General features: G+C 37.3%; 1 protein-coding gene across 1 annotated transcript in view; it reads right to left on the reverse strand.

The window, feature by feature from the left end:
* Window positions 1-21498, reverse strand: part of TBC1D22A (TBC1 domain family member 22A) — a 133888-nt gene extending 112390 nt beyond the window's left edge. The window contains exons 1-4 of the mRNA XM_034442082.3: window positions 21021-21498; window positions 14210-14266; window positions 8388-8725; window positions 7200-7376 (exon numbers count right to left, since the gene is read on the reverse strand). Coding sequence (XP_034297973.1) covers window positions 7200-7376; window positions 8388-8725; window positions 14210-14266; window positions 21021-21082 — 634 coding nt within the window. The 5' untranslated portion in view covers window positions 21083-21498. The remainder of the gene's footprint in view (window positions 1-7199; window positions 7377-8387; window positions 8726-14209; window positions 14267-21020) is intronic.
* Between the last annotated feature and the right edge of the window lie 409 nt (window positions 21499-21907).

The raw sequence follows: 21907 nt of genomic DNA on the forward strand, positions 1-21907 counted from the left end.
TAATAAGTACCCAGGAATTGTAACCAGTATCAAAGGACTGGAAAGAAACCGCTACAAAGGCAGCTGAACTTTATTGACAAGATTCCAGAGACAAGACAACTACTCTGACATTCAATCTGCAAGAAACTAAACACTTAACACAGCGTTCACTAGATTCAAATAAGAAGAGAATAAAACAAAGAAATGGACAAGAGTGCAACTAATTGCAGACACTGTTGCTACAGAGTGTAAACATCCCGGAAGTTGAGCTTAAAGACTTCAAAGACTGGCCTGAATTGTCTCCTTTTGGAAACCTCAAAAGAGGGTTTCAACTAAGGAAAGGGCCTCTTAACAGAACTTGAACAGGTGAACAAATGAGGAAGATGAGAGATGGTCTCTTAAGTCAGGGGTCTCCAAATCCGGGTTCGTGGATCGGCACCGGGTTGTGGCATGCCAGAAACTGGACCGCGCAATCTGCGGGATGCAAGCAGCATGCAAAATCACACTCCTTCCAGTTCGCAGAAAAATTTCTTTCCATGGAACCGGTCTCTGGTGCCCAAAACATTGGGGGAAGGGGCGCTGTCTTAGGTAATCATGCCCTGTCATCTGAACCTCTATAACTGTCTGGTTTGGTTCTGCAACCCAACAAGACAGACACAGACTTCAGAGGATAATTAGAACTGCAGAAAAAAAATGATTACTACCAACCTGCCTTCCATTTAGGACCTGTATACCGCACGAGTCAAAAAGAGGGCTCTGAAAATATTTACAAACCCCTCTCATCCTGAACATAAATTGTTTCAACTCCTACCCTCAAAACGACACTATAGAGCACTGCACACCAGAACAACTAGACACAAGAACAGTTTTTTTTCTGAATGCCATTACTCTGCTAAACAAATAATTCCCTCAACACTATGAAACTATTCATTAAGTCTGCATTACTACTACTATTAGTCTTCTCATCGTTCCTATCACCCATCTCCTCCCACTTATGACTGCATGACTGTAACTTTGTTGCTTGTATCCTTACGATTTATATTGATATTGTTTCCTGATTGCTTATTTGTACCCTATGGCTATCATTAAGTGTTGTACCTTATGATTCTTGATGAATGTATCTTTTCTTTTATGTACACTGACAGCATATGCTGTCAGTGTACATAAAATTCACTGTACATAAAATTCCTTGTGTGTCCAATCACACTTGGCCAATAAAGAATTCTATTCTATTCTATTCTATTCTATTCTATTCTATTCTATTCTATTCTATTCTATTCTATTCTATTCTATTCTATTTCTATTCCCTACCCCTACCCCTACCCCTATTCTATTCTATTCTACTTAGAATGTAAATAACCACTGAATATCAATTCCTTAAATCTGAGTTTTTCCAAACGTTTCAAATGGGTCCAGCTCGGGGCTCATGGGATCCTCTTTTGTGACATTCTGACCAGCAAAGTCAATGGGGAAGCCAGATTCACTGAACAACCGTTATTACCAATTTAACAACTGCAATGATTCACTTAACAAATGTAGCAAGAAAGGTCGTAAAATGGGGCAGAACTCACTTAACGAAGTTGTCACTTAGCAACATAAATTCTGGGCTCAACTGTAGTCATAAGTCGAGGACTGCCTGTAGTTACTTTTTTAAGGTTCTTTGTAAGGAGACGGGAAAGAAGAAAGAAAAGGGATCTTCGTTTATTTTCCCTTTTGAGTTCTTTGCATTGGTGTATATTCTTTTCTATGCAAGGCTTAAAAGGCAAATATCTCCTTCTTGAGCAACTGCAAGATGCTGGCTTAATTTAAAATAGGCTAAATACTATTCTTTTAACGGCAAACAGACTTTACTATATATTTGTAGGTTAGTATATGGCCTTTAACTTTAGTAAGACTAGTTCTCATGTTCTCTTCTAGATCACGCAACAAGCACAAACATGACCCAGGAACCAAACAAGAGTCATTCTATCATCTAATTGTTTGCACGTCTATTTAACCAATTTGATTTTAGGCAAGGCAGGTTTCAATAGAATAGAACATACGTAATTCAGGGTTGAACGTGGAGTCCTTGGTGCTCTCTGAGCCTAGTTTGTTTGCTTGCCGTTCGCTGATGGTGTTATCTAGTCAGGTAATGAAATGTCCGCAAAGCAAACAATCAAGCTCAAGAGAACATCAAGTAGTCCAGAAAATATATTTAAGTTCTCGCGTGAAAAGCGCAAGACAGCTACTAAAAAGACGGAAAGTAAGATTGCCTGACTAGGTGGCTCAGTGGCTAAGACACTGAGCTTGTCGATCAGAAAGGTCGGCGGTTTGGAGGTTCAAATCCCTAGTACGTGAGCAGGGGGTTGGACTAGATGACCTCCAAGGTCCCTTCCAACTCTGTTACTGTACATGGAATATATTACACCATTAAGGCAGTCACTAAAACTACTTTTCCAGAAAGAAAAAGAAGCACCAGATCAAAAGACAATCAAACACAAAAATTCCTAACCTCTTATTTAAACGATGGAGTCATAATTAACCAATTAATGTGGAGGAACAAAATAATTTTTCATCCCAATAACTACTGATTTTTTTTAATGAAATCCTACCACATCAAGAATATAATCTTGGGCTTCCCTGAAGCAATGAAGTATTGCCATTCTTGTGAGACAAGAATTTTTCTTCTTTCCAGGAAGGAAAGCTCATAAAGGGAGCACTTTAAGCGTGCCTATTCTTCCTTCTGGTAAAACAGATTGACCTTTGGCTATTTCAGTATCAAGAGCTCCATTCGAACAACTCAAGCATATCACTAGGTTCTAGAAAATATCCAAGACAGTATATAAAATGTGTGCCTTATCTGTAACCTCTTGGAAATCGTCAGCATTTACATTTAATTAAAACAGATATAATTTACCTATCTCTAACATTTCTCCAGCCCGAACTGGGTACACTCATTATATATTGTTTCAATTCAGCAACCTTCAGTTAACACAATACAATTACAATGGAATAAATACCAACGAACTACACTTTTACCATGGAGATTTGGTCCTCTGCTATTATCAAAAATTAGACTCCGCTTCAAATAGGAGTCATTGCTGGCCTGGAGGCCTGCTGAAAACTAAGCAACTAACTACACACAATATTTTGCTCAAAACACAAAAGCATTCTTCTATTATTTCCCTTTAAGCATAATATTTCTGGCTGTATAATTTTAAGGGAACCCACAATTTTTGCTCATGCATTATTTATCTTTTGACACAAAACAGTTACTTCACTGAGAGACTGTAAATCGTAACGTGGTTTGAATGAACAATTAAATGATGGACATGATAAACTAGATTTATAAGCTTCAAATTCTTATGAAAAAAAAAATCTTAGCATAATTTAACTCCAAAGAACTAGAATATTCTTCTAAAACGATGCAGATTCATGGAACTGCAGCTCCCCCAACAGTATCTGAGAAGTTAAACAGCACGGAGATTGATCTAATAAATGGCTTGATATTGCTACGGGTAAACAGAGTAACTGCTTTTTTTAAAAAAATTAAAAAGACAGTTCTGTTATACGTATTTTTAAAAACCCATGTCAATACTGCATTTATTTTTTCCTGAATGGATTCAGAAATTAGGAAGTATCAGACAAATGGAGCATGTTGAATACATTATATTCTTGGAAAACAATCTTCAACCGAAAGAACTTAGCTGAAGTACAAAATGTTCTAGTAAAATAGATGAAATAGAGATGTGAACGAAACAAAAACAGCACCACACAGATTAATCACTGAATGACAACACAGATTGTGTAGAAGACCATTAAGGAGAAAATTTGAAATATGAGTGGCTACCAAGAGAAATGGGAATTGTTGAAATATAGGAACATCGCTGATCTACAGAGCTTTAGTGCTTCATGGAATATTTTTCCCATTCAGGAAATTGGGGTGGTATTTATAGATATTTATTGTTTTTTCAAGGTTAGCTTATTTGGGGAGTTTTAAACAACAATTCAATATTTGCTCCCAAATTTCCCAAATAAGATACAGAACAATTTCATATATGGATATAAAATCACAAGATGCCTTGCTGCTTTGCTTGCTTCTTGTGCCCCGCTTCCTCATGCACACATATAAATATATGTTCTTCTTCCCTTACACACTTATAGTTCTCTCATGCACCCTTCTCAGTCCTCACGCAGGAGACAAGGCCTTTCAAATATCCCACATGACTAGCACTTTCTTATGAGAGAGGATAGGACTTTGTGATCCCTTAACCACAGACCTGCGGTTATAGTGAGCACAACAATTTTCCAAAATGTTTGGAAAACCACTATTTTTAGAAATGGACCATTCTGGTTGTGAATAGCTTTTGTTTTCCCAATAAGAGTGTATGCAGCATCGCTCTTACGTAAGTTATTTGGTGAATTTGAATTGTGGTCATTTTGTCCACAGATCTTTGTTAACATATATAATTTTTAAAATGTCGGGGCCACGTTTTCTGCCAAAAAGAGTATTATTTGTTGACCCAAACTTCGAAGAAACTGTTCTAAAATGGTATGGAGAAGCAGAGAGTGATCTGAGTGAAGTGGAATGAGATTGCAACGAAAATTTTGTAATGGACAATGAGGAACCCACCGCAGCCACCGCCGATTCTGACATCAGCGATGATGAAGCTCCTGATGAAATTGATGACCAAGTAGAATCTACGTCGTGCAATAATTTATAAGGCAAGAATAAATGCAAATGGTCTTCTGCACCTTTTGGAAGCACTAGTCACAATATTGTAGTCAATTACCTGGACTACGGCCAGTAGCTAGAGAGGTTACTATGACCTGATGTCTGTAATAGTTTAGCCGAAATAGTACAGCTATGGTTAAGGGTTATTGTTGTTTTTCAAAAAGGCTAATTTTTTCTCTTCAGTAAAGCATTGCAAACTTGGTTACAGTCTAATTGCTAGCTTTCTATGTTGTGCTATTAACATAAAATAAGCAATATCTAAAAATAGATATAATTTATCATGTTACCATGTTTCATAGAGTACTTAGAGGTGGGATACTTTCCATTGCCACAAAAGTTGACAGAGGTATATTAAAGCTCCAATATAATATACAGAAATTTCAAACCCAGACATACTTCTGAGTCTCATCCAGCATTCTAATATTGAATTCAGTTTCCTTTTATAATTTTTCCCCAAATTCCAATAGCTGTCTAAATAGGTTCTTGTTCCTAGATTGTATCATATCTTTCCACAATCTTTATATGCTGTATGGTATATGGTGTCCTAACCTTCCACACCTCTGAATTTTCTTTAACATCTGGATTTGTTAATTAATATGACATATATGCTGAAAAAGAGTTAAAGAGTGAGCCTAGCAGGGATAAGTACAGCGTTTCCCAAAAAAATATGACCGGGTCTTATATTAATTTTTACTCTAAAAGACTCATTAGGGCTTATTTTCTGGTTAGGTGTTATTTTCAGGGAAATACAGTACTGAATACGTCCATCTGGCTGATGATCTTAACTGGGGTTTATTACGAGCATTCTGAAAAAATCATGCTAGGGATTATTTTCCAGTTGGCTCTTATTTTCAGGGAAACATGGTAGCAGAACACAACAGCTGAAAAAGTTGCAAGTGAAATATGTGTAAAAAATTTTTTGATGTTCTGTGTTTAACTTGGGAATAAAGTAAACATCAATGCCTGGTTGTTATCAACGGATAAACTGTCTAACCTAGAGAGGGATCAAAGGTGAGAGGATAAAGAAATGGCTTGTCACAAAAGAAAAATGGCACAGAATGAGGTATTCTTATTTAATTCAAATAGTTTCAAAAAGTACTTTCGTAAGAATGTTGTAATAAGAACAGCAAAAGTAAAAAGGTAGACCACTACTACAGTTCAACAATTAGCAAAGGCAGCAATCCAAAAATATAATGAAATGTTAGTCTGCCACATTACACTTCTATTCCATTACTCTCTATTGCAATAAAAATTACGATGTATTTTCAAATTCTTTACGAAAAAGAGCACTATCCCAAGCAAGTCTTATAAAATAGGGGATGATGCATCAATTGATAAGTATCTTCCCTGTATATATCAAGAAAGCTACCTATGGGTTTATGTGATAATTTTTAATGATAGTTCCTCCCCTCCACATTTATTTGGAAAACAGATAAAAAGTTTCCTAAAACTGACATATCTACAAAGCTGAAATTTGTTCCTGTTCCTGTTTACTAAAAAAACAGTATGTGTATTTTTTGCATGTGTATATGTGAAAATGTTTCAGTCTTTAACATAAAACATACAGATGGAGCTTTCATTGTTTCAGGGTGAATGGAATGAAAAAAGAAAAAAAAACCTCCTGCCAAGGAATATTTTTCTTTACTGCTCCTTGTTCTTCTTGTCATCATCACCAATATATCTTTTAACTAATCAGGAATATATTCAGAGCAGTTCAATAGCTGGTGCAATTCTAGACCAGGGCTATGATGGGGACCCAGGAATCTCTTTATCTAACAAATATCTAAAGTATGATTGACATCATGAATTGCTCATGCCAATGAAATCTACTGTTTCAGAACCTATGGTAATTAAAGAAAACCGCCAGAGAAAAATAGACCAAGGTACTTATAAATGTAGACTCATTTTCCATCCATGTCTCTGAATATGGATAAAAAATGTAAACATCTCCCTATGCAGAGATTAAAAAGAAGGACGCTCTTTGTAAGTAAAATTATGCAAGCAGGATGCCTGCAAAATTCTGGCTTTCAAATTTTCTTATGCCTGTTTAATTAACAGGCACGCTTTATTATAACAAGAAGAAATTGGATTCCTTTTGGCTACCAAACAATTGCTTGAAGGTCTGGGAAGAGTATAACCTACCTAGAAATGAGATCTCTGGGGAATGCAGTTAAAATCTTTCTCCTATCCCTATAATATTGTTTTTATTTTTCCCAAGCCATTTTAGAGGAAATTTAAGCCAGACATCCTTAATACTGCAATGCCGCTCTAATATTGATACGATCTGACAACAAAAGCTCAACAATAGGCTTACAGTTAAAATCCTTGGCGGGGTACTGAAATAGACCACCTAATCTTTCCATTAAGCCAAAGGAATTAAACCGAGTAGAAGGCAGTGAAAGGATTCCAATATGCATTTTAGGAAAGAGCAAACACCTACTCTTTTCTCACAACAAATTTAAGAGACCTTAATCTAACGTGCTGTTTAATGTTTATGAATACTTACCAAGGTTTGTATTTGGGCCAGCAAGAAGCTGTTTGAATTTATCTAATCGCAATGCTTCTCTTTCAGATAATACATGAACACCAGAGGCATTATCTGCCACCCCACCAGTAAGTGCATGTGTAGAGGCTTGTGGAAGAGATTGAGATCTTGGCACAGAAGTATTTCCATTAGTATCATCTAGAAAATATAACAGGGGAAACAAGGCATAAAGTTGATTAAATCTGAAATGGGGGAAAGAAAATATATTTTATATCTTTTCCTGCATACACACACATATATACACATACACACACAGGTAGTCCTTGACTTACAATAGTTCATTTAGTGACTGTTCAAAGTTTTAACGGCACTGAGACCGCTTTTCAGTTACGACCTTTCCAGCATCCCCATGATCATGCGATCAAAATTCAGATGCTTAGCAACTAGTTCATATTTATGATGGTTGTAGTGTCCCAGGGTCATGTAAATCCCCTTTGGCGACCTTCTGACAAGCAAAGTCAATGGGGAAGCCAGATTCACTTAACAACCGTGTTACTAGTTTAACAACCGCAGTGATTCACTTAACAACTGTAGTAAGAAAAGTTATAAAATGGGCCAAATGTTTCAACATAAATTGTTGAACATTAAATTATGTTTAATATAAATTTTGGGCTCAATTGTGGTCATAAGTGGAGGACTACCTATACAGTATTACTATGTATTTTCAAGAAACCTTTGACTACAAATAGCAATATTTATCCCCTTACCTCCAAAAGAGATATAAGAATAGATCTATCCTGCCATTAACCTCATGCTTGTCAAGAAGTGAATGGGAAAAACTAAGGAGTACCACATTGGAATTTCCTTTTATAAGACAGGAAATATTTTACTTATAACAAGAAAGTACAGTGCTGCTATTTTATATAGAAATCCGTTATTTCACAGTTTTCTCATACTGAAAATAGTAAAAATAGGTTTTTCCCATTTCTCCTACCAGAGGAATGTCTCCGGAGAGCTAAGAGGGATTAGTTTCCACGTAAACCAGGATAATAAATTCAATATTCACAGTATCAGAATTGAGCTATTAACCATTTTCCAACTTTCTTTTTGGAAAATCAGCATGACCTTTCAATTGGATGCTCAGGAACAACTGTTGCATTCGGGCGGGGAAGCTCAGGGCAGCAACTGAGTTTCTCAAGTGTAATATACCTGCAGAAGTTGATGCGTTTGTTTCACTGACAGATTTAACCAGTCTGTTGTCACCACATGCAGCTGAAGGCAAGTCTGAAATTTTCTGGGGCTGTTCCCTTTCTATCTGTTCCTCTTGCAATTTGTGCTGCTCTTGTAATTTACTGTGATTCTGAATTACTCTGTTGGCCGTTTCCATGACTACATCAGTGTTGAGGCTTTCTGTAGCCATCGCTAAAAGTTCGTCATCATCTTCCCCTACATCCCAGGCATCGCTCGTGTTGCTTTCAAATTCCTGAAATGTGCTGACTTTCTTTGTTTTTACTGGGGTCGTAGGAGGCTTGGGTCCTTGTTTTAAACTGTTTAAAAAAAACAAACAAAACAAACAAACAGCTTTTACTAATACGTTCATTACTGTAAAATTTAATTAAGGAAAAAATTCAAGCTGACTAAAGGGATATATTTCTGATGAAAAAGCAAGCAGATGAGGATGTCATTTTGAGAATAATAGAATAACAGAATTGCAAGGGACCTAGGAAGTCTTCTACCTTGTTTCCCCTAAAATAAGACATCCCCTGATAAAAAAAGCCCAATTGGGCTTTTGAGCACATGTGGTAAAATAAGCCCTCCCCCCCCCCAAAAAATAAGCCATCCCTGAAAATATTTAACCGCATGCGCAGCCGGTTCCCGCCATTTCCTCTGGTTAGGTTTAGGGAGACAGAGCTGGAAATCAGGTAAGACAGCAAGAGGAGCCCCGTCATGCTCCACACGCTCCAAAATAGTAAGACCTCCCCAAAAATAAGGCCAAGCGCTTATTTCAGGGTTCAAAAAAATATAAGACAGGGTCTTATTTTCGAGGAAACACGGTAGTCCAATCCCCCCAGGAGATTCTTGGACAAATGGCTGTCCAAAATGGCTGCCCAGAATTTCCATAATGTTTCATTTAGTCAGTTGTAGCTGTTAAAATAAAACGAGCAAAAAGAGAAAAAGGAGAGACCGTTCTCAATTAACAATTTTTTAAGTAACAATTATGTACAGGTATTAACACTGCAGCAAAAAGTCCTCCTCAAGAACACATGGTCTTCTTAGGCTTTGTTTGTGTTCAACCTGAATAACCATTGTGCAAAGTAAACTTCTCTGTCATGCCAGCTGGAATTATCACAAACAGTACCAATCAGATATGTTACAGACTCAGACTGTTCCAATATAATGCTGGACTTCACAGACATGAGATGTGGATTTAAAAACACAATATGAAAACAGCTAAATCAGAAGACAGAGTTTGTTTTTAAAAACGTTTGACATATAATAATTTATATGCATAAAATACCAGGCACACACACACACACACACACACACATATGTGTGTGTGTGTGTGTGTGTGTGTGTGTATAGTTAATATTTCGGGTTTCTTCCCGTGTAATGACATAAGCCTGATGATGGCAGATGGGATTCTGTCGAAACGTCGCTTCTACCCTTTTAGGGATATATCCACAATTACACGGGAAGAAACCCGAAATATTAACTATACACACATACATACCCGTGAAAACTTACATAAACAAATATAAATATATATATATATATAGTCTTAAGTTTTCGCAGGTGTGTATATGCAAAAAATTAAAATCTCGGGTGTTTCATGTTAAATAAGTTCGTTAAAATGTTTAAAATTCTGGTTAAAATCCTAGCTTAAAATCTTCCAAAAATCCTTACAGAGCACTCTGCATTTTATACCAAATTTATATTTCACTGATAAATAAATAAATAAAGGGAGACTAGTATAGATCTATTTCAAGTTATTTAGCTCTCATCAGCTAGCCATACCCTTACTTGGATTCGAACTTGTGGCTCAGAGGTTAATACAACTGCCTAACATGCAGGCAGCCCTGAGTTGCCTGATCGTCAGAGCTTGGATTGGCAGAGGAATTTAAACGAAAAAAAAACCCTTTTTTTCTTTTAAATGCCTCTGACGATCCAAGTTGAGTTGCCTGATCTGCAGAGATTTTTTAAAAAGCCTCTGCTGATCAGGCAACTCAGCTTGGATCGTCAGAGCCTTTTGAAAGCATTTTTTTACAACCTCCTCGCCGAAGAGGTTGTAGAAAAAATAGTTTTAAAAGTAAAAAAAAAAAATGGCCATGCCCACCCAGTCACATTACCCCCCCAAGCCACGCCCACAGAACCGGTAGTAACAAATTTTAAATTTCACCACTGGCCTGGAGTCTCTCCTCCCCTCCAGAAAAGGGGTGTGTCAGGTAGGCCAACACCCGTTTTCTGGTTAAGCTGGGCTTGCAACCTTATTCTGAATTCTGATCTGCATTAATGACAGTTGGTGCAGATACAACAGTGACAAGACTCATTCAAACTAAGACATACTAAGCAGTTCATTTAAAGTTGTGTAATACTTGAGCATTGCTATTTGCAAATAATAGAGTATTATGCATTAAGCAAGTCAACGCCTTGCCTAACATACTGCCAGTTATTGGAGCATGCAAACCCAAGTACTAATTACATACCAAAAAGCAACAACACAGAAAAGTTATGCAAGAGACAGCAAGCAATTCCACAATTATCTGTAGTGATTATGATTATAACATACCTTAGCCATGTTATTATACATATTAAAGGCATCCTGCAACAATAGCTTGGATTTTTGCCCCTTAATATTTGTTTAGGCATTTATTTTAGATATGTATAGATCTCAGGGAAGTAATCTACAATTTTTAATTTTCAATATACTATTGGTTTATTACTTTATTTTTAGGTAATCAACTTTGACTTAGTGGTGAGTGGTGAGATGGCTTAGTGCTGAAGACACTTGCCTCCCACTCAGAAGGTTGAGAGTTCAATCATGGGTAGTGGCAAACGTTTCTCTCCTAGGATGCAAATAAAATATTTGCTGCAAACTCCACCTGGCATCAGGAAGGACATCCAGCCAGTAAATGCTCAGCTCCATCCAGTCACCCTGACTCTACCCAAATTAAGGGATTACAGGGTCATAAAAGGGAGTTTAGCCTTGACTTAGTGTAATTGTAAGTATATGTGTTTGCATCTGTTGAATTTCTAAGTGGTTCATGACTGTCCACATGCTAACTGGGACCTTGTCTAACCATGCAACACCAATATTGTGAGAATAGCATTGGTTATATAAGAAAGAAAACTATGGGTTAAATGAAGAGAAATTTAAACAACGTTAGGCATCAAAACAGACATCAGCATAACCAAATAAATCTAAAACTTCAGTAGACGCTTGAAGAGCAAATAATATTTAGTTTTGTTTTATAAACTTTTACTACCAGTACTAAAGAAACAGCCATAAACGGTGAATTGCCACTCCTGAGACTCTACACAATACGCTTTGGAACTGCAAGCACTGTTGAAAAATCTATTATAACTGAGATAACTGAATGACTAGGATCCTACATCTTCTGTGTTATCACAGTAAGGATCCTTTGTTTACTTTTCTGATCTATGAATTAGATTGAACTCTATTCATTATTACACAACCTGACATGATGTCTTACAAGACTAGTCATATCAGCAGAATGTATTCTGATGTTCACCGTAAATCCACTAGAAGAAAACAGATCATCTTCTCTTCACAAAAAGTAAGGTCAATGAATGAATGTGCATCCTTCATATAAAAGGTAAAGGTTCCCCTTGCACATATGTTCCCGACTCTAGGGGGGAAGAGTACTGCAAGCAATAGAGCAGAGTTTTAAATTAAACTAGACAATCCATAACTTTTTGGGCATCCTTTCAAACATATTTCCTTGCCAGGTTCCTCAGTGCCTTCAATAACAACAGACCTTCTGGTGTATTGTTTTTACTGGAAAGATTGAGATACATTCAGTGATGTATCTGCCTGCTGTCTGAAGAAGTCTCCGTGGTCATGTGGCCGGCATGGCTAAATGCCAAAGGCGCACGGAACGCTATTCCCTTCCCACCAAAGGTGGTCCCTATTTTTCTACTTGCATTTTTTATGTGCTTTCGAACTGCTAGGTTGGCAGAAGCTGAGACAAGTAACGGGAGCTCACCCGGTTACGTGGCACTAGGTATTCAAACCACTGAACTGTCGACCTTTTGATCAACAAGCTCAGCATCTTAGCCACTGAGCCACTGCGTCTCCCCTATCCTTCATATAGAGCAATGTACATCTGTAAGATTGCCATTCCAAGGTCCTACAATATGGCTTGCATATTTCCAAATGATGCCATAATATTTACTGTGATGAAAAAGAACAAGACAATGTTCTACATGCTTTCCCAATTTCTCACAGTAAGAAAAAGAAACCATTGCAGTAAATAAATGTGAACCAGATTATAGTTTGTATATAACATCAAATTATTGTTTGTTAGAAAGTAGGATTTCCTGTCTGGAAATAGGCAAAGTATACAGCATTAGTATCAGTAAAGCGAATCACAAAGCTTTCGTTTTACATAAAGAAATGAGCAGTATTCACATACAACTTACAATCCAGGATTCTTGGCTAAGTGTTTATGGCGAATAAGTCACATGCTGGTACATAAAACCTGTTCATTTCTGTTTCCTTTATGCAATCAAATGAAACAGAGAACTCATGGCAATAATAATAATCTAGTTACGGTTTCACAACACAAAAGTAAAAGCAAAACACCATTCAGAGTACTGCAAGCAATAGAGCAGAGTTTTAAATTAAACTAGACAATCCATAACTTTTTGGGCATCCTTTCAAACATATTTCCTTGCCAGGTTCCTCAGTGCCTTCAATAACAACAGACCTTCTGGTGTATTGTTTTTACTGGAAAGATTGAGATACATTCAGTGATGTATCTGCCTTCAAAATAGCCCATTTTGAACTATATAGCAAAGTCAAACAACAGCACAGGAAATATCTTATGACATTTTGTATTATGTCGCAAATTGTTTCATGATTGTTTTTATGTTGTTGTTGTTGTTGTTGTTGTTGTTGTTGTTGTTGTTGTTATTATTAGTCATATTTCTATGCCGCCAACTCTCCGAGGACTCTGGGCGGCTTACACCAAAGACAGTATACTAAATAGCATATTGCCCCCTAACAATCTGGATCCTCATTTTACCCACCTCGGAAGGATGGAAGGCTGAGTCAACCTTGAGCCGGTGAGATTTGATCCGCTGAACTAGCAGTCAGCTGAAGTAGCTTCAGTACTGCACTCTAACCACTGCGCCACCTCGGCTCATAGCATTTATGTTATAAAATGTTTTATAAAATTTGCCAAAATTCAGTTCCATGAGAGTCATCAGTCCTGGATTTCAGATGCATTCTGTAAGTTAACCCATATGAAGTACCTTGATTTAAAAAAAAATACCTTTGCCCTATAATGCACTGTTTCGCCCAATTAAAGGTTACAGTTATGGTTTTAATCATATATTGATAATACAATACATAATCCATTAATTAATTAATTTCACCAGTTTATATAAAGGAAAGGAAAAAATACACTGTTAAAACTGCATATTGCAGTTCCTTTTAAGCTATATACAATAATAGAACAGATAGTAAATGTCATTTATAAACATTATGAAGGTACTTTGTGTTTAAACATTACAACTGAAAATGTTAATATGACTCAGTTGATCAGGCTATTTGTATCTCTAAGTTTTTAACGAGAAATGATTGACTTATTTCTTTAAAATGCATGGCATTAAATATTCATTCAATAAGCTAACCTAGCCAAAATGGTATTCTCTTGTACTCATGAGGGCACTTATGCCAGAAAGAAGCAGAATAGGACTACAACTAAAGCATTTACTCAAGTTTAAGATAAGGCAGTGATTTTCACAAAAATAAAGTCCCTCAGTCCCCAAAGGAAAAAAAAACTTACTTTCCATGCAGCAGTGGATCAAAAGGAGGATGCTGAGCTCCATATACATGTTGAATACTAAAAAGAAAAATAAGAGAAAAAACATTCAATTCAATTACAGCAAGTCTCTAATACTTTTGGAAGTGAGTCCACAAAATGTGAATGTGGCATATTCAATAATAATTTTCTATAGCAGGTTTCATGATACGGAGTTCATAATTATACCGATTACAGCATATATGAAAGGATCCTAACAACTTTAAAAATATGGAGATGCTTATAGGTTATTACTGGAGCTTTACATCGCCAATCCAAGATGACAAAGAAAACAAAGAGTTGGAAATATGATACAACTGTTTCCTTCCTTGAAGACAGACATTCTGAGCTTGACTACTATGAGTGCAAAAATCAGGGCAATCACTAGATGGCAACAAAGAACTCAGGCATCCAATATCCCTGTGCTGCTACTGTATCTAAAGAACAGATTTTTGATTCCAGATCTGGTAGCCCTAAATACTCACTGAAAGGAGAAGGAGAAGGGGAGAAACGAAAACAATTACTGTATTTTTCGGAGTATAAGACGCACCTTTTTCTCCCCTAAAAGGGGGTGAAAATTTAGGTGCATCTTATACACCGAATGTAGCCCTGCCCACCCACTGGCCCCCACCCTTTGGCCTCTGCCTCCCAGCAGTTACCTCCTTGCAGCAAGCAGCAAGAAGAAATAGCTTGTTTCAGCTTCAGCACAGTCTAATTAGCACAAGTTGATTGGATCAGCCTCCCGACTCTCAGCTGTTTTGTACAGGCTTCTGCTGCTTGCTGCAAGGAGGTAAATTGCTGGAGCAGATTTTTTTTTTCTTGTGCTAATCAAGCTATGCTGAAAACGAAAATGAAAGTAAAGCAGGCTGTTTGCTGTAACAAGGCAAAATTGCTGGGAGGCAGAAGCAGAGGCAGATTTCTTTTTCTTGTTTTCCTCCCCCAAAAAAGTAGGTGTGTCTTATACTCCGAAAAATACAGTACTTGGCTATCTCACCTTCCATGGAAGCACTTATCACCATCCAGTTCTGAATGGAGGAACAAAATCTACTGGCAAAATTTGTAACTTGGTTAAAAAGACCATCCAAAAAAGATGCACACTAATTTTTATAACGAATGCCTACACTACACGATATTAATACACACAAAAGGCTAACATTAGGCTGGCCTTTGGAAAGCCTTAAAGATCTGGTTGCATTACTGATCATGGGAGTCAGAAGGTTAGTCCGAGCCCATGAAATGTCATTCTTTAATATCAGTCTTATGTTATTTGCAGTAACATAAGAGAGGTGTGTGTGTGTGTGTGTGTGTGTGTGTGTGTGTGTGTATAAAATTTATTTATTGGCACAGATATTGTCTCATGCATATTTTGTTGTTATTTTTATGGACTGTTAGCTGCCCAGTCAAATGGCAAGATCTAATAGAAGAGGTTCTTCTTGCTTTAGATAATACACTATTTGAAATCCTTAAGAATTATGTGAAAATGGAAAGTGAACACAGATGAAAAGGAAATTTGAAGGAAAACAATCATTTCTATATGCGAACAGATATTTTACAATCCACTCCATTGGCTAGAATCAATGTAGCCAATGTGGGATCAATGTAGATGTAATTTTCTACTCTATCACTCATTTTCTAAAGTTATTACTTGTTTCCTAAAATAGTAATCAAATCAAATCAAATGTCCCCCCCCCCCCCAAGCTAGTTTATTCTTGAAGAAGACTTAAGAATGAACAGTACTTAGAGCAAGTGTGTCCAACCCATTGCTTATAGGTCACATATGGTCCTGGACAGCGAGTAAATTTACTACTATGCAAGGTTTGAAGTAAAGACTTTCTAATATGCTCAGCAAACCTTTGTACTCCATTTAGCTGCTTCCATAAGCACTAATAAATTATGTTATTCGGAATGCAAAGTATCATTATTACTGAGACAATAAAACTCGGCAAGGAAATTTGATTCACAGAAACAATCCGGATTCACCCTCACTTTAAAATGCAATAACTGAATGTTGCAATTGAAATACAGTATACTTTATAAGAAAGGATATACTATACTCTTTCATGGAACATTCGTTTTTAATTTTTTTAATTTTATAATGTTATTTCACTGAAAATTATGTACAATCTACATCTTTTTTAAAACTAAATGTCAGAAATAGTTAACAAAATTTTTATTTATATTATACCAAAGTAGGCAAAAGAGATTTAATGAACCTCATATTTATTAAAATGCTTTCAGGCGCAACAAAGTTGCTGAAGTTATTCTGGTAGATGTTATCATCATTTAATGGAGGAGATTCAACTACTCTGGAAGGTATCATACTAAGAACAAGTTTATTGTTCACATCCAAGTCCATTCTTCATCCCAAACCTTCACCTCAATTTGTCATGATAAAATTTAGAAATATTATATTCTACCTGACATAACATTCTTCCTCTCCAAAATAAAGAACTATGTGAAGCAAATCATCCAGATTTATAGTAATCCGATGATCTGTTGCTCTTCCAAATTTATATTTCCAGCAAAGCTTATTCCTCTCAAAATATTAACTAGTTATTATGAAAAAATACTTTACTCAACTGAAGTCTCTTCCTATCAAAGATTTAGCAACTACCGTATTTTACGGAGTATAAGACGCACCGGATTGTAAGACACACCTTAGTTTTTGGGGAGGAAAATAAAAAAGCTGATTGGTGGGTGGATAGGCCTCCCGGAATACCCCCAATCAGCTGTTTTCAGAGGTGAATTTTAGCAACAGTTTCATTAGTTGTGAGCTCTGTGCCTTGTTTTTTGTTTTTTGTTTTTTCTGCCTCTGAAACTTCTGAAACTCTGTTTCAGGGGGAAAAAAATTCTTCCTTTGAAAGCCTCCAAAACAGAGCTTCAGAAAAAAAGGCTTTTTTTCTGAAGCTTCTTTCAGACGCTTTTTTTCTGAAGCTTCTTTCAGAGGCTTTTATTCTGAAGGACTATCTGTACTCTGTTAATCTTCTTTCTTTGGTATTGGTATGTAGATTAACCTCTTCCCATCTGTTGGTTATTGTGTCATTCTCCAGATTTGTTAACATAGTTTGGTTAGAACCTTTACTGATTCTTCTTTTGTTGCTTGCCATATTATTTTAGATAAAAGTCTTTCAGAGGCTTTTTTTCTGAAGCTTCTTTCAGAGGCTTTTATTCTGAAGGACTATCTGTACTCTGTTAATCTTCTTTCTTTGGTATTGGTATATAGATTAACCTCTTCCCATCTGTTGGTTATTGTGTCATTCTCCAGATTTGTTAACATAGCTTGGTTAGAACCTTTACTGATTCTTCTTTTGTTGCTTGCCATATTATTTTAGATAAAAGTCTTTCAGAGGCTTTTTTTCTGAAGCTTCTTTCAGAGGCTTCGTTCAGTTTCTGAAATCTCTGTTTGCGAGGCTGGGCGGGGCTACATTCGGAGTATAAGATGCACCCAGATTTTCACCCTCTTTCTGGGGGGGGAAAGGTGCATCTTATACTCCGAAAAATACAGTAGAATGTTTTTCTGAGAACAGTTAGTTATGTATTGCTAACTACTGTGACATGTGTGAGTGTGTGTATGTATTATATTATATTATTATATTGCAATGTGTGTATGATAATTATGAAATACCTGTCCATACATATTAATTTCTTAACAACAGAGTGTTTCCAGGTTTGAGAACTGTAAGACCTAAGTTCATACAATCACTACCAGTGATTTGAAGAAGCACTTTGATGGACTTAAAAAAAACTTTAATTACTACCATTAAAATAAACCCTCTAATTTATAATTTTAGTTCTATAGATAGGCCCAAAACTGCTCTCAATACTCTACATATAGTAGCCTGTTTTGATGAAAAGTGTGACAGTGTTCCTTAATAAATGTATTTACAATACAGTAAGCTGCAATTGCTTAAATATATTTATATCTTCCAATGTATGTAAAGCTTGGTTATAATAAGAATCATTTAATATTTTTCCTAGCAAATAAGTTTTTAATGGTTCCTCTCACAAACCTGAAAAATTTAAGTTGTATCTAGTTAAATTCCCCTCAGGATAACACCTTTTTTTGTTGTCAACACCTTCTGCTGCCTTTACATGAAGAGCAATTTGATGTCCAGATTTCTTGGCTAAAGTATCTTCTGGTCAAATTGCCTTTAGAATCCTTTTAATGCTCAGTTTCATCACTATCTTACAGGAATGCTTCCTGCATTTCATCAATTAATACTGGCCTCTAGATCTTTTTCTAATAAGACTGAGTCAAATTCAAAAGTTTGCTGCTATCTTACTCTGCTCCTTTCACCATTCCTTATTTGTGATTTTCCAAAAAGCCTGTCATTTTCCAGGTGAACTTCTCTAATTCTGAAATGGAGAAATTATTTTTTTAAAAAAAAATTCTGACCATTCATGTTCCTAGAGGACTTTCTAACATTGAATGCAAATTTATTCCTAGCTATTCGAACTATGCTTCAATATTGACTTTTAAATTTTAGCTTGAAGTCTTCCACAGTAATCAAGAAATCCAAGCAGTCCCAACAAAACTATACCTCCTACATTCCAATTCCAGTCCGAAGTCTTTCTGTGGGAAAATAGTAACTGTCTAATAACAATAGGTTCTGATGATTGCTTTTCCATCACAGATAAGGATGTGAAGGTATGATTTTTCACCTTAACAGAAAAGTTATAGCGACAACATTCAACAAACTGTGTGATTTTTCAACCCCCAAAATCCTACATTATCGAATTTATTCCTGATTGTCTAACTTTTTTGCCTTAGCTTCACTACTAAGCAAGACAGTTAAGTGAATTTTGCCCCATTTACAAGTTTTTTGCCACAGTTGTAAAGTGAATCACTGAAACTGTGAATAGACTAGAAAAATAGAATATAGAAATAATAAAAATATGAATTTAGAAATAATAAAAATAGAAATAGAAATAAGAGAAAGAGAGAGAGACTAGACTAGACTGCATTAGAAGTGCTGTGGAAGTTAGGTATTTAGTAGAGTGATGGCATGGGGAAAGAAACTTGTTTTGGCATGCAATGCCCTACAACAGCATCCTGAGGGCAGAAGTTGAAACAATTTATGTCCAGGATGTGAGGGGTCTGTAGATATTTTCTCAGCCCTCTTTCTGGTTCATGCAGTATGCAGGTCCTCAATGGAAAGCAGGATAGTTGCAATAGTTTTGTTTTGTTTTTGTTTTTTGCAACCATCCTGCCTTCCATTTTCTGCAACCTAACTATCCATTGAAGTCTGTACTTGTCCTGTCTGGTTGCTGTGCCAAACCAGACAGTTATAGAGGTACAAATGACAGACTCAATAATTCCTTTGCAGAACTGTATCAGCAGGTTCTTGGACAATCTGAGATTCCTGAGTTGACGCAGGAAGAACATTCTTAGTTGTGCCTTTTTAATGATGGTTCTAGTGTTAGGTGTCCCTTTCAAGTCCTGAGAGATTATAGAAACATGAAGATCTCTACTGTTAGTAACACAATTGTTAAGTGATTGTGGCTTCCCCATTGACTCTGCTTGTCAGAAGGTCACAAAAGGTATCCTCAGGGCATTGCAACTGTTATAAACACATGCCAGTTGCAGGGAATTTGGAATTTTGATCACATGACCAGGGGGATGCTGCAGCAGTTGTGTGAAAAACAGAAGTAAGTCACTTATTTTCAAGGCTGTTGTAACTTCCAACAGTCAATAAACAAATGGCTGTAAGTGGAGGGCTAATTTGTATAAAATATTTTTGCCAACTAAACTTAAAGAGCTAGCTTTCTCTCTGAGATATTTATGAATCAGATTTTTCCCCCTAAAACACAGATTTTTTTCCCTTCCCTTCCCTTCCCATAAAAAGGAAGGCCAGGTCACAGAAATGCAAAATATATTTAATGGCCTCTCAGATTAAAATCCAAAGCACTCCATTATGAGGCTTCAGAAAATAGAAAATAAAAAATAAAAAGCCTTCCCCCCACTCGGAATTTAGGGATACTTTCCAGAATCCAATAAGAACATTTCACTTTATTCTCCATTCCTGATTTTTTTATCTGATCAGTTCTACCATGAGAAGAACACCACAGTGGCCAAACACATATCTAATTTCTGGGCAATACTTTCAGAATATCTATCAGCAGAAAACGAATAACAGATCCAAGCACAGACACCGAGAGAGATGCCTTCCCTCTGAATGGCTGTGTTAAAACATTATTTAACCGATAACTTTACTCTTGATTTAAAGGCAACGGGTTCAGCCCAGTAAGATCATCATAAAGCCTCACCTCTGCTAGTTACTGCTCCAACCGCCCTGCCAGGTCCTCGTTTCTCACAGGGAAACATCGGCAAAGTACTTCGAGCAAGCTCAACACCTGACTAGGTGGCTCAGTGGCTAAAACACCGAGCTTGTCGATCAGAAAGTTCGGCGGTTCGAATCCCTAGTACAGGTCTCCTGCGGGAGCAGGGGGTTGGACTAGATGACCTCCAAGGTCCCTTCCAACTCTTGTTACTGTTACCATTGTAGGGCCAGGGCCGAACAACAATCGCCGCCGCCCTCGCCCTCAAGGCCAGGCTTGTGCCAAAAACCCCACCCCCCCACCCCGCCAATCAGTTTCCAAAGTCATCGCTTAATATCCTGCGGAACCGACCGCCTCGAGAAACGAGGAGGCAGAAAAGTAGACGCGATACACCGTCGTGCCTCTTGCTCAAAATGAAAACGCCCACCTACTTTTCACCCCGGGGAGAAGAAGCCCCTTAGAGCCCGGCTACCTTACACGCTCCGCTTAGTCACCCCTCAACTTTTCGCCTGCTTACCTGCCCGGCACCCGAGACGCGTTCCGCTTCCAAAACTGCTTCTTCCCCGCGTCGCTCGCCATCTTCCCGTCACCTCATAGCCCTTCTTCTGAGCGGCGAAAGGGCAATAGGATCCGATGCCGGACCTCGACCGGCGGGTCCCGATCTCTTCTCCGACCAAGGCCGAAAGGTTCGGGGCTCACTCCATCCCGGCCCCTTTCCCTTTCCTCGGAAACCTGCGCGCTGCCATCTTGAGACCCCAGAGCAATCCCTCTCCCTATTGGCTCCGAGCATCAGCTGTCCCTTTCGTCCTATCACAAGTGAACATACTTCCGCGTGTGTTCCAGGCAGCACAATGAACATCAGCGGATCCTATTGGAGGAGAGTTGGGATTTCAATCATCCCTGGGAGGCTTCGGGCAGATTGGCTGTTTTAGCATTGTTTTCCCGCCCCCATGTAGAGCGCTTGTGACAAGTGCTGGCTTTGCAGAAGAAGAAGCGCAACAACAACAATAAGAAGAAATATCATCGCCGCCCGGTAATTAGTGGCATCGTAAACTGGCCTGACGTCAAAACATTGAACACAGAAGGCTGTATTTAAATAGGGTTGATCGCGCATCGCCTTGATTCATGAAATTTCTGAGTCTGGGCTGCATAAAAATCTTTATTTTGGGCATATCAATAAAAAGTAACAGCAATTTATTTATTTTATTTTTATTTTATTTTTCATATTTGTATACCGCCCTACTCCCGAAGGACTCAGGGCGGTGAACAGTCATAAATAAAATACAAAGATATACAAAAGTTAAAAACTATTAAAAAAAAACAGATTAAATAATTTAGGCTCAAAGATTAAAACATCCAAATTTATCTAAAAGAGATTTAAAAGCCAATTTAAAAGCCAATTTA

Source organism: Pantherophis guttatus, chromosome 7 (genome assembly GCF_059756535.1).
Source record: "Pantherophis guttatus breed Tessera chromosome 7, ASM5975653v1, whole genome shotgun sequence".
In the NCBI taxonomy this organism is placed as follows: domain Eukaryota; kingdom Metazoa; phylum Chordata; class Lepidosauria; order Squamata; family Colubridae; genus Pantherophis; species Pantherophis guttatus.